At 40.5% G+C, this 15,047-nt stretch overlaps 1 protein-coding gene across 1 annotated transcript in view; it reads left to right on the plus strand.

Moving 5' to 3' along the window:
• The window catches only part of ABCA12 (ATP binding cassette subfamily A member 12), a 131,160-nt gene that overhangs the window by 106,857 nt on the left and 9,256 nt on the right, over positions 1 to 15,047 (plus strand). Inside the window, exons 41-46 of the mRNA XM_014518193.2 lie at positions 7,289 to 7,343; positions 7,838 to 8,015; positions 9,508 to 9,623; positions 10,465 to 10,624; positions 12,310 to 12,578; positions 13,309 to 13,519. Of these exons, the coding sequence (XP_014373679.1) occupies positions 7,289 to 7,343; positions 7,838 to 8,015; positions 9,508 to 9,623; positions 10,465 to 10,624; positions 12,310 to 12,578; positions 13,309 to 13,519 (989 nt within the window). The remainder of the gene's footprint in view (positions 1 to 7,288; positions 7,344 to 7,837; positions 8,016 to 9,507; positions 9,624 to 10,464; positions 10,625 to 12,309; positions 12,579 to 13,308; positions 13,520 to 15,047) is intronic.

Here is a 15,047-nt window from a genome sequence, read left to right on the forward strand (position 1 = left end):
CTAGCTGTGGCACATATTTGGTGCACAGCAAGTTACCCTAGGTGGGGTAGAAAAGGCTGGGGCCAGCACCTGGAGTGTCCCCAGCAGCCTTATCTGGAGTCTGGGGACTTCTCAGGGCTCCAGCAGCAGAGATCCAGGTGTGCGGAGTCTGGTTGGCACCTGAAGCATGGCTCTGGCAGGCCAGGCTCCAGTTTTTGGCAGTGCATGTTGCCTCCACGTGCACCAGCCCGCTTTTTTCTGGCATCTGTTTTTTTTGACGCTGGGATCTCTTGGTGTCAACCCCCTTCCCCCCGCAACTGAAAATTAGCAGTGTGGAGAATGCATGCATGTGTGGCACATGCACTTTACAGCACCTCAGATGGGTCTGTAGTGCTGCAAACCACACATGCGCACTCGTGCGGATGTGCCCATAGCGGGGATATTGGTTCATTGAAGACAGTAGCAAATTTTTCATTGACTTCTTTAATGAGGTCATGTTTTGATTCCTGATAATAGTGATTCACTGACATTTCCTTTGAAGTCTATATATTACATATATCAAAAGTCTATATCTACGATCAGTGGACAGGGACCCAAGTAATCCCTTAAGCCACTTTTCTTCTCCCACAAACAGTGAAGGCTTTGGCCTGGTGTTTGACTTTCACAATGGTATGGAGATAGATGGCTTTAAATACATGACATTTTTCTGTACAAAAGCTACTTTAGTTTACTGTCAGTGGTGTTTTAAATTACTTAGTTTTAATGATTTTCTTCTCTGAGCTGTCAACAGTTGGATTATGGTAATGAAATATTTGACAGGTGTGCATGTGAAAGAATTAAAAAAACCCCAAAACTTAAACCACCTCTAAAATATTATATTTTTGGCAGCATGTGAACTATCTAGAATCTAGTAGTGATGTGGTAAAGCAAATGGGGTTATCACTTATTTGCAGTTACATCTTAATTGTTTTGCCATTGTGCAACATCTCAAATTAATCTTTTGAACCACAGTATGCTGTTTTTCACTTATCTTTATTACTTGTAAAATACAGACAAGCAGATCTGCAGGAAAGACTTACAATCATAATATTATGAGGAGTATGAGGGTATGGACATCAGAACAATTTATTGTATGTTAAAAGGGTCCATGATAACTGCTTTGTGGACACCCAGGGACAGGTCTGGGATAAGGGAGTTCAGTGATGTAGTTGCACACTCCTTTGATTCCTGCTTCACCCAAACTTTAAAATCAACTTCCTGGGAAGGGCAGTGGCATTTCAAATCAGGCAACACTGACTGAAGGAGTCAAATGACTTCATTGCTAATTGTAATCTGTCTGATTCCTGCTAATCTCTCTCCACTCCACCAGTGCCTCTCCTTTTAATGGTCTTGATGTTCCACTATTCAAACTATTCCTCCTTCTGCAAATTTTCTCTCATGTCATGTCTCTCATATTTAATGTCTCTCATCTATATTACATTCTTGCAGATTGTTTTCAGCTCCAGCTAAGAGTCTTAACTCAGGTGTGGTAATATGAACTCAGGTGTAGAAATGACTGACAGTGAAATATTGGAGGCACTGTCAAGATGTTGGAAAAGAGTAGATTTTGTTTTATGAATCAGAATAAGGGGTGTACATTTAATTGTTATTACTACAGGACTTATGACACAGTATCTTATGATGAAATTCGACTTTTTGCCTAGTTTGTTGTGTTTTTTAAACTTAAGATATAATCTAGCAATTTAGTGCACATTCCAATACATTTATATTTGTTTTTGCTTTAATCTACAGCTGAATAATGTAGTGCTAGGCCCTTAGCATATTAGTAAAGTGTCTAGTTTCTCTTTAAATGGAGAAAAGTATGTGTTGTGTTCATATGTGATGCTACACCTCAGCATCTGCACTCCCCTTTTCAAAATCCTCAATCTGCCCATGTGCACACTCTTACCCTGCTGGAGATGAAAGCTAAATTGTGGTACCTTAGTTCTCTTTCACTGACTAGAATTAAATACATTGTACTGGAAAATATTTGACCACTTACTTTTGACCTGAAAAAGGACCTGGGGGTCATGATAGACCACAGAATGAACATGAGCCACCAATGTGATGCCATAGCTGGCAGAGTGAATAAAACACTGGCATGCATCTACCGATGCATCTCAAAAAAGACTAAGGATGTCATCCTTCCTGTCTATTCAGCCTTGGTGAGACCGCCACTGGAGTACTGTGTCCAGTTCTGGGTGCTGCTCTTCAGAAAGGATGTGGAGAAGCTTGAGAGAGTCCAAAGGAGGGCCACATGCATGATTAGAGGTCTGGAGAGCAGGTCATATGAGGAGAGGCTGAAAGACATGGGACTGTTCAGCCTGGAGAAGAGAAGACTTAGAGGAGACTTAGTGACAGCCTATCAGTATATAAGGGGTGTATATCAGGGCCTGGGGGAGCATCTGTTCACCAAGGTACCCCAAGGAAGATGAGAAACAATGGACACAAACTGCTTGAAGATCACTTCAGATTGGACATAAGGAAAAACTTCTTTGCCATTTAAGTGCCTAGGGTCTAGAATAGACTTCCCCCAGAAGTTGTACAATCACCTACTCTGGAGATCACTTAAAAATAACTTGATGCACACCTTGCTGGGGTCATCTGACCACAGCAGTCTTTCCTGCCCAACTGCAGGGGGGCTGGACCCGATAATCTCACGAGGTTCCTTTCAGTCCCTAACATCTATGAATCTATGCTTTTACTGCATCTATACCCATATGGGTTGTGGGTGCCATGGGCGAAACAAATGAATACTAGTAAATGACAAGACTGATAATTCCCACATCCCACTAATAAACCCATATAAAGAGTGGGAAAAATCAAATGAATTTATGAGGAAAACTCAGCAGGGGTAGCATAAGCCTAGTCTGAAATATAATTGAGGAGCAAATTCTGTGTGGTATCTTCTTAAAAGCTAAAGCTATTTGTTGCTGTGACAAATAAATGACAGTTTAAGAATCATTGAAATGGCCAGATAAAAGTGCATTGTCATTTCAGCAGTTTGAAAGAGGTGCCAGTCCTGCTTTTGAGGTTTGACTTAGACTGAGTACATTTTAAAAAATACATAAAAGTGCTTTTTACCCTGTCACTAAGCAAATCATAATAGCATTCGACTTATGTATATTGTACTTCCTTTTTTCCAGCCTCACAAAAAAGTATTGAAATGGAAATTTTGACTTCTAACCTAAGCTGCAGTAGAGGAAAAATGGCTTTATAGTGAAGTATTAACAGATTAGCCAGACTGTATATCTTTTTTTTATTTTTTACAGCACAAAACATTTTCTCATTGTTTGTATGTCTTTATTAGCAGCCTGAGATTTGTATTTCATCCTGCCAAAAAAGAATCATTCTTCTTTAGTGACAATTGTTTTATTTTCTTTAAAATGAGCTGCAAGTAAAATCTCACTGTTTTATCTGTTTCGGTGATATGTGCTGACTATAGCACATCATTATCTAAAACTAAGGCTAGGGTCATCCTCCCCTGTCCATAGGGGATAACACCTGGGTATAACTATTCAGCAATTTCCTCATGAGAAGAGCCCCAAATACAAAGACCTATGCTGATCTATAGGCACCCAGCTGAAAATAGCCTGATTTTCAAAGGTGTTGAGTACTATTAGTTTCTTTAGAATTTAACAGCAACTCTGGGTTCTCAGTATCCATCTGCAGAGAATGGGGGCACTTATTTAGGTGACAAAATATGGATTTAAGTGTCTAATTTTAGGCCCCTTTATTTGAAAATATTAGCTTGACCTCTGTCAGGTCCAAAAGTTATGGAAGCTTGCTCTAGCTTCCATAGCACATTACTAGGGTTTGAAACTGAGTGAAGTTCCTTTTTTTATTGTATAACACTGCAAAAGTCTATAGGACAAAAAATGGGAGGAATGAAAAGGGTTGACTAAAGTATGAACAGATGTCACATTTGTCCCTGGAGAAAGTCCCTGGATCATGCAAATGTACACATCCATTTTCCCACCTCTAGTCCCTCTGAAATGTGTAGGATAAAGCATACTATGGCCAGCTACAGACATTACAAATAAACCAGTATAAGTGATCAGAAACCAATCTATACCTGTAACAGAAAACAAGTTGGACACACAGAGACTGGTTTAAAAATGGTAGAACCTGGTTTGAGATTTGCCCCCCGTCCTTTCCCCTCCAACAAGAGGACAAATGTATGTTCTGTTCACTATCAATCTAAACACTGCTTACAGAAAATCACTAACTTAGAATGATTCTGCCTCAGGGTTTTTGAATGCGTGTAACTAGCCTAATAGTTTTTCCCAGGTTATCTTGTTGTACATCTAGTTGCCCATACAGTTCAAATATGCTCTGTAACATAAAAACAAGCGTTTGATTAATTTTTCATTTGCATCGTCGGCATTTCTGTTTTTTCCACAAGTCTCCACCTGCTGGCTAATTTCATGAGAAATACTTCCCCCGCCCCCTATATATTCCAAAGAAATTGTAGATTGCATGCTTTCCAAACAGGCTATTAACAATTTGCCATTCTCACAGATTAATTATGGAGAATACATATTTATAATAAATTTATACTAGGGGTGTCAAACTCAAATTATTTGGAGGGCTACATTCCCTGTTTCTCACTTTTCAGTGGACCTAACTGCTCCAACTGCAGTAGAGAGGATTCTGTCCAATGTGCTATTACCTCGGGAAGCCTCACCACTGTGACCAGAGCCTTGGCAAAAGTCTGAAAGCTACATGGTCTGGCTCTTCAGGCCATATTTGGCCGGATGTTTGACATCCTTGATTTAAATAAAGAGTTCCTTAGTCTGCACTGGGTATACAAGCAGGCTACAATGAGGCAAACTAGGGAGTGAATTTACAGTGCATCTCCTGTTATGTGGTAGCTGCCCATGTGCATGCTCTTATCCCGTGATAAATACGGGAGAACAAAGCTACCATGCATTACTGTGGTGTACTTGATGTACTTCCAGTTAACACCCTAACCTCCTACTTGTCAATGTGTCCATTTCCTTTGAATATGTGAAATTAGATCTTTAGCTTCCTGGATTAGACTGGCTTTGGTAAGGTTGGGGGTTTTAATCCATTTGTGATTTGCCTTATACCTTTTATCTCAGTGCAGTGGATCAATATATGCTTGTAAACAAAGCAAAAGTTCTTGATGTGATAGTAACATACTTACAGCAGGATGCTATACTTTATAATGAAATTATTGAGGTCAGACATTTGGACAATCTCTGTATAATGGTCAGAGAACTTCTTTCTGTCATTTGATTGTCACACACCTGTTTTAATAGATCTAGTTAGGAGAGACCCACATTTTGCATTGGATCAATACCCAACATCTGCCTAATACCCAACATCAGTCCAATATCTGTGCAGGGCTAAATTTTAGATAGGTTGGTTCTGCATTTCTTTCTAGCTTCATGATACAGCTTTGAATTAACTTCTCTTCTTTTGTTCCCATCCATCAATTCAGTAGCAACAAAATGACTATTCATCAAATAAAATCTTGCACTGATTCAGCTCTGATGGTCTAGTATTCACCAGCTCTTTGACCACAACTCCTTTGCATGTAGCCACAACACCTGAGATTCCAAAGTGTTTCCCATACAAGTACTAGCCACGTTCAGGATTACTTAGCTTCCAAGATCTGATGCTTTAGTCTGGCATGGCTGAACTCAGTAGTAATTTTCTCATCAGGAAATAGGCCAATTGCCTTCAAAACTGTGAAGATTATTACAGGAAGCTTAGTCTGGTTTCTACTGAAAGGTTGGATTCCCAACAGAGAACGTGAAAGATTAATTTGCAATTGGTTATCCAAGACAACACTGGTCAGATATGGTGCAGATGATTCATGTGGGCAAAAGTTTATAATGGAAACATGACACAGCATAGTACTTGGTAATTATAGGGCAAGGGCCATTCTGACTGCTGACACATTAGTTAAAGTGCTGACACTAGTCTATCTAACTGCCCAATCATATGGGAATACAGAGGGCTTAAATCACCCAAAAATGGAGTGCCCAATCTAAATTAGTGTACCTGAGTAGGAAACTAATTTAGATCGAGCTTGGGTTAACCCATTCTCACAAACTTGCAGCAGAGCCCAAGGGCTTGAAAAGATCAGCTGCTCACCCCACCCTGGGGCTGCACTAGTCTCACCTCAACCCTAATTGGGCTATTTTTAGCCCCCTACTACCTCTCGGAGACCCACCAAGCCCCCCCACAGTAGATCTGCCAGCCCCTGTGATCCTGCCAATCTCACCCAGACCCACCAACTGCCCCACTTGTGCCCCCTGCAGACCCACCAATTGCCCCCCCATCCCACTCCTCCCCCCCTCCCCCATGTCAAGTTACTTATACAGGTGTCTGTGAATGGTTCCCAGCACGTGCCATTTCTGGTTTACATTCATGTAGCTTGAACTGAGCTGCTTTATGTGTAGATTGGGTACAGTGAATGTCTGTACACACCCTCAGTCTTTCTGTCTTGCTTGGAAATGAGGATAATGCTTTCTTCTTGTTCAGTACACCTCTCACTTGAGTGTAGTGACACTTTAGCTAATGGTTATAAAAGTTTTGAAGCTAAAAAGGATTATGGGCCCAATTCTTGGCTTTTTAAAAGCACTCTCAGTTGCTACTAAGTGGTGCAATGATTTTGTAATTTTCTAGCAACTTTCAGCTAAATATTTTAGACCTGTAGTGGGCCACTGAGCATGGACAAAATAACTAGCAAAATAACTTGCAAAATAACTACCTACCTACTGGCTATGGTGCCTTTCCAAGGAATGAGTTGATAAAGACGTCCTTTTACAGATGGGGAAACTGAGGAACACAGAAGCTAGAGCCAGAATTTTCAGATGTGGTCTCTGATTCCAAAAGCTTCAGTTTTGGGGCACCCAAGTATAAACACTTTAGGCTTACATGTAGCCTTATTGAATGCTGTAGAGTGAATCGCATTTAAAGTTAAGCACATGCTGAATCTAGGCCTCAGGAGCTGATTTTCGGTTTTGCTGAGCATCAACAGTTCCTGCTGTCTGTAGCCAGAAATGTAGGTATTCAACATTCCTGAATGTGGGCCCTGTCTGAGGCACTTGGCCTGTTAGCAGCCACTTATAATCAGAAGCACATCATAAATGAGTGGCAGAGTGAGGGGCAGGACCCCATGTCCCTGACTTCCTCTCCTTCTCCTTCAACCACCACATCCTGCACAACTTCCAGCCTACACACCAATGAAGGAGTTGGTCACACACATTTTAAATTATTTTTCTTCTCTTCATAGGTATTATTCTATCAAGTCATCCATATCCTGGAGGACAGGATCCAGAACAAGTAATGTAAGAAGATTAATTTGACTGATACCTACCACTCTGAGTCATTTAGTTACAAAAGCAAAGCATCTACCTGGACATCATGAAATAGCTGAAGTGTTAAGTAACTTCAGAAGATCAAATTCCTGTTTTCATAAAAAGCAGTGTCCTCCTTGCTACAGAGCTCATGCTTTCCCCCAGGACTGCTTTTCAAGTGCCTTTATAAATTTGGGGGTATTTTAGACATAGCAGCAATCTTGGGGCATTGCTATACCAAAGAGAATAATATATTTCCTTTATGCCTTTCCAAACACTCCTGTGTCACAGTGTAAGAGTCCAGTCCTACAAATCTTTTCCAGTAGGCATAATGCTTAATAGCTTACTAGCCTGAGCAGACACTATATCTGGAAGTATTCAGAGGATCAGGCCATTATTCCTTTGAAGCATGAATAATGTCAGTGAGATAAGGGGGACCACATTTTTTTACTTATTGTATGTCTGTCTTCTCCTTTCCTCCTCAGGCTCAGCAGCTTACTTGATATCATCATTTCAATGTTGCTTCTGATTGGCTACTCAATCACAACAGCCAGCTTTGTGCTATATGTGGTAAAAGAGCATCAAACCAAAGCTAAGCAACTGCAGCATATTTCAGGCATTGGTGTGACAAGCTATTGGGTGACTAACTTCATTTATGATCTGGTAAATAATTTATATTTTTATATGCATTCTGTGCTGAAAAAATCCCCAGTTCTGTATTTAATGTTTGTTACATAGACTTATTAATATTATTACTGCAAGAGTTATGTAGTAATTGTTCTCAAAGGAATTGCAGACTATTAAACATGAACTGCAACACTGGATATTGCTAGGCAATGGAATTTCTTCCATCTTTTGTATGTGCACTCAACTCAGTACATTTATATGAGAGCAACATAACAAAGGCTAAAACTTGATTTAATCTTTAATATGTAGGCAACAAGCTGAGATTCTCACCTGAATCCAGCAACAGGAGTGTTAAAAGAAGTGCATGAAGCATCAAAAGATTCATGAGAAAATCCTAATGGTTTGTAATGTTAGGAATATCTTCATGAGTTCAAAGGAATGCAATGAAAGAGAAACTTTTCACCCAGTACAGAGATCCCTCCTACTTCCTAGTTGTTCTTGTGTCAGAAGAATTTGATCCCTGTTTCCTGTTAAGGTTTTTTCCCCCATATATTTGAAGATGTGGTCCATATTGGGTAAACATACCTATGGGAATCTACCACAAGGACAGGTTAGTGCAGCCCATCTGAATAAGATGTATCATAGCACTCATTAAGCACAGCCCCCCTCCCCCCACTCCGAGTACAGACTTCTTTTCAAGTCCTGGTGAGCCACTACATTGAATACATTTTGACTTCCTAATTCCCACAGCTGAGCTGTGCCTTTCTTTCCCATTTCCAATACTTTCCATTTCTTCATCAGCCATAAATGTGTGGCAAACATCACCAAATGAGGCCCCAGACCATTCATCCAGAACCCCTTGGTCACCCCATCTCATCCTGGTGCATATGATTAATATGGCTTCACCCTCCATGAGGTGGAGCCAGACCAGGTCGCCCTGTGCCTCATCTGCATATCATTTTTTGGAGGATCGAGAACATCTGGTTCTAGTAATGAGTGGGTGGCTTATTACCACATGGGTACCACCTTAACTGGGCATATGGAGGGGGGCATATGGAGTACACAGGCATAGTGAGCAGGGTAATGCTCTAACCATGGTGAGCTATAGGGTCACCATGGTTTGAAATGTTGTTGACTCTGGTGGGGCTTAGCCCAGTAGACTATATGATAAATCACAAGCCTTTACAGGGCAAACTGAAAAGGCCTGATCATGATTCTAACAGAAAAGGCAACAAGCATTTTTCAATCACATTTTTTACGGCATTTTCTGATCACACTCCATCATGTTCAAGGCATGTTCACAAAGGGTTAAGGGAACTAATTTTCAAATCTCATTGAACTTCATAAGTAGCTGGCAGTCCTACCTGCCTACGCCTCTTTGAAAACTCATGCAAATTTCCATATTTCTCCATTTCAGGGCTTGTCTTGGTTCTTCCTTGCAGCCCTATAAATGTATTCTAATTATTATTATTGTTGTATTTATATTATAATTATGACAATAATACCCTCTTTTAATATCACTTCACAGGCTCTTTTTACAGTCCCTGCTGCACTTTCAACAGGAGTTATTTCAGTTTTCCAGATACCTGCCTTCTACAACAATAATAATTTGTTGGCTGTATTTCTCCTTCTATGGATGTTCGGGTAAGCGTGTAACATAGTTATTTGAATACGACTTTGCAAAATGAGAAATTGCTTATTACAGCCTCCTATGATTTGGCATCCAAAGCAGAGCAGTAAGAGTTTTCATTTTGTCTTCAGGAAGTCCCAGGGGACAGCCTGACTATTTAGTCCTTAAAACAGTGGTAAATTGAGGTTTGCATGCTTATCCTTATTTTTTACAGGGACAAGCTGAAGCAGATATGTTAAACCAAATTTTCAAGGTCAGAGACAGCTGGAACTATAACTAGTGCTGATTGGAGTTATTTAGATTTCAGAATATAGTGACATCTTTTTGCAAAAAGTGTATCTTACTTTTTTAATCAATATGGTTGAATTGTTTAAATGTGATGATGTTGATGATAGTACTACTGCTGCTGCTAAGGACAAAAAAAAATGTCTTCAACCAGCTCTTTCTAATCCAGCTCCTGATTTCACATAATATTTCTTTATCATAGTTAGGATTTAGCAGATGGATGTAGGAGTGTAACAGCAGCAGAGGGGTATGAACTTTTCTTATGTTTTTTTCCTTTAATTTGAAGTGGGTCAGTACTACGAAGTCTTCGAGACCTGGTCCACAGCTAAGTCTGTTGCACAGTTTCACTTCCATGAGTACCTGTCATCAAAAGTTTCCCTAAATTCCATCAGAAATGCTTCATTTTTTTCTTTCTCAAACTTCTAAGACACAGAAATCAAATCATGTCCCAAGCAATTTTAGCAAACTGTGTATAGTTCCCAAGTCAAATGCTCCTATGTGTGTTTGTTATCAGTTTCACCAAATACCTTGAATTCCTTTAATATTCTCTGTGTCATTGGCAATGTCTAGGTATGCAACATTTTCATGGATGTACTTGCTGGCTGGGCTCTTCAAGGATATAGGAATGGCTTTCATCGTTTATGTTTGTATCAACTTATTCTTCGGCACCAATACCATTATTACACATTCAATTGTGTTTCTGCTTTCCCAAGAAAATGGTTCTGATAAGGTAATAGTCCCACTTTATGCTCTCATTAACTCTTAAAAAACTGATTGGTTTCCCAGTAAAAGTGCCTTAAAGCCTGAACCAAAAGTTAGTGAAATCAATATGGGCATGTCCCCATCAGCGGGAACTTGTGTTTCCATGGAGACAAACATCAGCAACACAATGTGTGCCACTGCTACTTGTCCCTGGGGAATGCCCACGCCATGCACAGTCTGGCACATGGCACGTGGCCCCAGGTGGGGTAGGAGAGGCTGGGGCCAGCAACTCTGATTTTGGATGGACCGCTACTCAGATGATTTGGTGAGATCTTCTTGTGATCAGGACATGAGGCAAGTTGGATCTTTACTTTTTCATGTAATCCTCTCTCTGTGGTTAGGAACACAGAGTAGAGAGGCAGACAGGGAAGAGAGGACATGTGGGAGAAGGGCAGGTGAAAATCAGTTGTGTACGGGAAATAAGGCAGAGAGCTAATTCATGTATTTCATGGTTGGATGGGGAGCTGAGGCACTGTATAGCTATCTTAAGTTTCCCCAATACAAATCACTGAGACGACCTACTAGACTTCAATGCTTCAAGGTTTAAACCATGCTGCATTAACCAGAACACTAATTAACTATCATCCGAATGGGACACAAGTACTTTATACAATGACCTTATTTTCATATAAAGGAAAAAGTGATAGGGAGACACCGATATTTCCTTAAGTTAAGCACTGCTCTGGAGTAGAACTGCTTCCTGAGGACCTTTAGGAATCATCTTTTCTTTGGGTTTGTTTTTGCTTTTGTTCTGCAGGGTGGGGAGTTGATAAAGATCAAAACTTTGGTGAAAAATAAATGGAACAGCCCCAAATGTCAGAGAGTGCCTGTTTACCAAACCCTTGGTTATATGGCACTTATTGTTGTGTGATCAGGTCACTACTTTCACTCCATGCTGATTTATTGCATACCCACATGTCATTTCGGCAGGCTGTGTTGTTAATGTAAAATAATGACAATGTGCGATAGTTCTTTGCTGCTAAACTGAGCTTTTTTGTTTGTTATGAGTTAGCTGGAAAACCCTCAAGCAGTCACCTGGGTCACATACTGTTTCCTCTTCCATGGTTGTGGTGGTATTTGCCAAAGTAGAATTGATGTGTTATAGGGATAAGCAGAGTTTGAGTATCCCTTGGGTCCTTTGGGGTTCCTGAAGGCTTCCTGCATCCTCAGTAAACAGAGGGATGAAGCCACAAGTCTGGCTTTCATAGCGTGGGTTTCACAATGGTTATCCACTGCTAAGAGGATTCCTCCCCTCATGAAGAACTCCAGCATGCAAACTTACCCACCTTGTGTAAGTGTTGCACTGCCAAGGGGGTTCCTTACAAAAAGACTGTCTCAAGCCATAGCCTCAGGTTAGTTTTGTGGCTGCTGCATGCTGCTCGAGCAATACAAGCCCACCGTAGTATAAGCACCAAGGACTAGGAAATATAATCAGTGGGTGTTCGTTACAAAGGATTAGATTTTGAAAGCAGCTGGGAGGGTGGGGTTAATAATATCTAACTCTGAACAACTTTTTACCATTTCTCAGCTTTGCAGCAGTGAAACAAACCGTTTCTGGACCTCTTTACTGTTGATTTATGTGTGCACTACAATCTTTTTTAAGTCTTACACTGAATAAAACCAAAATGATCATTAGTGTTTCTCTTTTTTCAGGCCTTGTATGATCTTTCTGAGACCTTGAGGCGTATTTTCCTGATATTTCCACAATTCTGCTTTGGATATGGTCTGATTGAAATGTCCCAGATGAATGCACTGCTTGGCTTCTTAAAAACCTATGGAGTGGATGTCCCTGACAGAACCTTTGAGTTGGATATGACAAGTTCTAAACTGCTTGGCATGCTTATCCAAGGCACTATTTTCTTTGCAATTCGGCTCTGGATCAATGATGGAACGATTCAGAAACTCTGGTACAATATATTAGAGTAAGTAATATCTGGGTCCCTACAATGAATATATATAGATTGAAACAGGAGTTGGTGATTTAGTCTTAGGATCTGTCATCATCCTCAGTTATTTTAAGTACCCCCGTAAATGTTCATCACACTTTGCAAACACGGAGTAAGCTATGTCCAATGACAGTTCCTATAGATGTGTAACATATTGGTAACCCTTAATTTTTGGTGCACATCCCTGCCACAACCCTTAGGAATACTACTCATGTGCGGGACAATTCCCTAAAACAAGAAGGAAATGAAATAGATTATTCCAATCCTTGCTTATGTTTGTGGGTTCAAAGAACAAGCCTAACCAAATATCCTCATTCAATGTTAAAAAGGAGACTCAGAGGATGCTATTTCAGGTCTCCTGGATGGACATCCAGATCTTTTGGATGTTGATGAGTCCAAGCTGACTTGGGTTATCTTCGGGCATGTGCTGTTGTCCAAATTTTAATTGTTAAACATTGTTGCCAAACCTATTGTAAAGCCACTACACAGAAGTGCTGCACAGAAAAGCAAAGCTTGGCAAAGAGAAAACACTTATTTTTAAGCTTCCTATATGGATTACCAAATAGTGGAAAGTTTAAAGTTAATAGTACTGAAGGATATAATGGGATATAAAACTTCACTGAAAAGACACTGCATGCCCTGCATAAATAGATCCTAATAATGTGTTGTCTGAGCAGGTAAATTCACTTGTCTCCCATTCCCTTAGATTGCTGTTTGACAGAGTACATGGCAAGCCACCACTTCCGCTGGAGACAGCTGATGAAGATGAGGATGTCCGGGGTGAAAGAGAATGGGTTGAGTCTGGCAAAGCAGACTTTGACACACTGCAGCTCCAGAATCTCACCAAGATATACCATCTTCCTCACAAGAGGATTGTGGCTGTCAAAAATGTCAGCGTTGGAATCCCAGCAGGAGAGGTAAGCAAGCAGTCTCAAGTAGCATCAGCTTCTCCCACAGAAAAGGAAATGGAGCAGTACAAGAGACTGAAAATATCCACAGAGCTATTAATTTATTCTCTTCACAGCCTTTGCTTAAGACTCAGCAAATCCTGCTGACATGGCTAGGTGAGGGACTCAGATTATTGCCTACTGCACAATAACTAGCACCCTTCTTTTCTTTCCTCATGTTTTTTTGTTGAGAATTATAGCTTTTTGTTGAGTATCATTTCTTCTTTCTATAACACAAGTATCCAGTGGCCTCAGTTGAGGTCAGGACTCCATTGTGTTTAAACACACAGTGAGAGACGATCTGTCTTTCAAAGGGCATGTCTGCATAGCAGGCAGAGGGCTCATTCACAGCACCCTGTCCATCCACTCCATGCCAGTCCTGGAAAGAGATGAAGAGGATACCATAATACTGCATTCAAGTCCTGAGTTTCCAGCATTTTTAAAGGAAAAATGACGTCTGCTACAATGAAGCAGCAGAATCTATTACTACCTTTTGTTGCGCCACTGATTTACCTATTGTGTGGCACAACAAAGAGTACAGATGTCTATTTGGTCAGCATTTGTACTGCCTTAAATTTTTCAGGCAGCATAAACGAGACTTCAGACAATGTCTGCTTCCACCCTGATTTTCATTTGATGTGGTGTGACAACGAGTAGCGACATCTGTGGGTGCAAACAGACATCATCCAGTTTCTCATTTGTGCCAGCTTAAATTTTTTTATGGCAACACAAATGCAGAGCAAATAGATGTTGATACCCTTCGTTGTGCCACATGACAGGAGAATCAGTGGTGCAATAAAAATAAGTAATAGATTCTGCTGCTTCATTGTGGCAGATGTCTACCACTGGGGGTGTTGGCTGGGCAGGGAAACCCTACTTCCCCGCTGCCGCATACCCATGCTGTGGGTCTGGTGTAGGGGGAAAAAGTGCTTCTCTGCTCAGCTAGCCTCATGGATGGGCAGGGGAACACCAAGCAATCCCCACTGCCCCAAACCCACCCTGGGAGAAGAAACACAAAGCATTCCTTGTTATCCCAGACCCACACTTCATGCAACACACAAATACACATCTCAAATCTTAGAACCAAAACATGCAATATAGTAAATTAAATATAGTAAATGATTTTTTAGTTCTGGGAATATACTGTATTTATGATACGAGGTGAAGAAAGTACTGTCTTGCATTACATGTGAAACAGGATTTTCCAGATTACAGAATACACCTTGCTTTCCTTACTCTCACAAGTAGCTCTAGTGAGCTGAATAGGATAATTTACATGAGTCAGAGGATTAGGCCCAGTACTTGGTCTATATATGAAAATGTATGTTGCACTAAAAGGAATGACTGTTCTAGAAACATATAATTTATTCACTACCATATTAAAAAGGAGCCTAATACAAGCTGTGATATACTGCACAATAAACAGCACACATTATAATACTCATATGTACTTTGACTACTGTGTCTTTTCCATAATTCATCTTGCCCAAGGGCCAGG

Source organism: Alligator sinensis, unplaced genomic scaffold (assembly GCF_000455745.1).
Source record: "Alligator sinensis unplaced genomic scaffold, ASM45574v1 scaffold233_2, whole genome shotgun sequence".
Lineage (NCBI taxonomy): Eukaryota > Metazoa > Chordata > Crocodylia > Alligatoridae > Alligator > Alligator sinensis.